We start from the raw sequence: 2,640 nt of genomic DNA on the forward strand, positions 1-2,640 counted from the left end.
ACATCATTCAAGGAAGGTGTTACTGCTTCAGTACATGTGACTGGAACAATACTAGGTAATGGAGAGGTACAACATGATAATGAGGATCTACTGAACTTCAAACAAGTGAAGAGGAAATCGGTCCGACCATCTACCACTATTGATCTATTTCTGGATAAGCAACAGATACACAATGAACATGATATTCATGATCCTATTATTAATGAACACAACAAAGGATTGGATGATCTTGTGGATCAAGAAGAACTCAGTGGAGATAAATGTGATGTCGAAGAGGAAATTAACATTGATTGTAGTACAAAAGGTATGTCTTAAACCATGTAAGATTTAGTACTCGTTATTAAAGAAATATCTTATTTCTTGTCTGTTACATCAATCTAGAAATATCAAAGTCAAAAAAAGTTCGAGGACAAACAACATGTAAGGATATTCACGCAAGAAATTTGGAAGAAAGAAATGAGGTGGCATTTGATAAAGGACAAGCAGTGGGACCAACTAATAAGATAGTGTCACAATTAAGCAACTTTATAGGAACAATTGCAAGGAATCCTAGATTCATCAGCTTGATGTACACTAGTTGGCATGCGGTGCCAAAGGATACTAAAAAGCGCATGTGGGAATTTATCAATGTAAGAACAATCACTCTTGGGATTGCATATTTTATTTTTTATTTTTACTTACTGAAGCTAAATATATTTTATTTTGCATAGTCCAAATTTCTAATTCTAGTAGAAGGAAAGAAGTGGGTGATGACTGGTCTTCGTGATGCTTGGAGGCGACACAAGCAAAAAATTAAAGAGAAATTTTTTGATAAAAACAGTACCCTTGAGGATATGCTAGCAAAACGTCCTGATGGCATTTCAGATAATTAATTCCGCCAGTTGATCGAGTATTGGAAACACCCAACTGTTCAAGTAAGGCTAAAATAGTGCATTTCTACTCATCGACATATTTTGCATCATATCTATTCTTTTTTTATTTATCATTTCAATTATCTCTTTTTATTTAATAATAGGACACATGCGAGATGAATTCTCAAAACAGGAAAAAACAAAAGTGGAGGCATCGAATGGGACCTATTAATTTTGCAAGAGTATGCGTGGCATTGGTAATACTTAGCTGACATTTCTTCAAAAATCTGAATTTCATTTTTTTGTACTTTATTAGAGCATACTGATGTATTTTTTGTTTTTTTTTTATATAATCTGTAGCGTGCAGCCAAAGACAACAACGAAGAACCATCAAAGCCTGAAATGTTTATTGCAACTCGTACCAAGACGGGAAAGGAAATCCAGGCTGATACCCAAGTTGCAATAGTAAGTTTTTTAAAGAGGATTAGTAGTGAATTTGATTTAGACTTAAAATTTATATATTGTGGGGAGTTTTCCATTGAATTTTATCACGTATGTCTTCTTCTTCTTCTTCTTCTTTTTATTCTTCTTCTCTTTGTCGATGTCGCTGAATTGTTTGCTAGGAAAAGTTGTCAGATTTTTTTAGTTCTTGATCGCTATCATAGGACTGGAAATGAAATAGTACTTACAATTCATTATGGATGCCAATTTTATTCAACAGGCTGAACTTCAAAATCGCCAAAATTCTGGGGAAACAACTGATGATGCATTTAGGGCAGTGTTTGGAAAGGAGCAGCCTGGTCGACTTAGGTGCTATGGTAGATCAGTGACAACAAGTTCTTTGAAGAAAGATGAGGAAATTAACAATCTAAAACAAAAGCATGCCAATGAAATCACTTCTCTAAAGGAAGAATTGAGAGAAGAAATGCGACATTTATTCACTCAATTGCTGCAAAACAACCCTGGATTGAATTTTCAAGATATACCAGGGTGTGTTGGATCTAACATTGCTTCACCTATTGATGCAAGTAGCGCACAAGCTGTAAGAGGCACAAATCTTCCACATTCTTCAGGGTCAGCTCATGATTTGGTTCTTCAAAAGGTATTTTGTATTTTACATTTTATGTTAATAGTCTACATATTGTTTTTCTTCTAGTTGAGCTGGTGTTCTTGGTAAATAAATTCTGAACTTATTTTACTATCTTGAATCTTTGAAAGTTTACTTTGTTTTTGTTACTCATTGTCTCCTTTAAGCTTCTATACCAATTTTTTTTATATATTTTTAGTTGTATGAGTGTTGTATTGTGTTGAAGGAGGACTCTACTGATTTTGGGTTGTAGTTGTGTACTTTTATCCCCTGTTGTTTTACTTCTTTGTATTGTGATGGTTGTTGTGAGAGATGGTTTTAGTTTTCATTGCTTAAACTGATTCTCATAGCTAAAGCTGTCCCTTTTAGATTTCTTCGAAGGTTAGAGACTTTGTTGTATTTTTGTGAGTGAGTTTGTTGTCACTTGTGCTAGTTAAACTCTGTTCTGATGTGGTTTGAGCTGTCATCCTGTTGCTGCTGGTTCTTGTTTCTAGGAATCTGTCTTTCCTGTACTTTGGAATGTTGTATCTCAGCCTCTTTTTGTTGTCTTCTTTTAATTGCTGCTCTCTTTTTCTTGCTTGGTTTACCTTTTGATTTTATATAAAAACTATGAATCCTTCTAATCCACATCTTGTCCTGCTTGTGAGTAAGGTCCCAGAAAGTCTTAGCAATTGCAGCTTTGTTCCATAAATGCAAATTTGT

At 34.4% G+C, this 2,640-nt stretch overlaps 1 protein-coding gene across 1 annotated transcript; it reads left to right on the forward strand.

Moving 5' to 3' along the window:
- The first annotated feature begins 890 nt into the window (after positions 1-890).
- LOC125838616 (uncharacterized) lies at positions 891-2,191 on the forward strand. The gene is made up of 5 exons (XM_049517668.1): positions 891-914; positions 1,016-1,108; positions 1,212-1,316; positions 1,573-1,953; positions 2,138-2,191. The coding sequence occupies exons 2-5, from the start codon at positions 1,028-1,030 to the stop codon at positions 2,189-2,191; spliced, it is 621 nt and encodes a 206-aa protein (XP_049373625.1). The 5' UTR covers positions 891-914; positions 1,016-1,027.
- The last annotated feature ends 449 nt before the right edge of the window (positions 2,192-2,640 follow it).

The sequence above is a fragment of the Solanum verrucosum genome, unplaced genomic scaffold (genome assembly GCF_900185275.1).
Source record: "Solanum verrucosum unplaced genomic scaffold, falcon-dt-bn FXZP01000182.1, whole genome shotgun sequence".
Classification (NCBI taxonomy): Eukaryota; Viridiplantae; Streptophyta; class Magnoliopsida; order Solanales; family Solanaceae; genus Solanum; species Solanum verrucosum.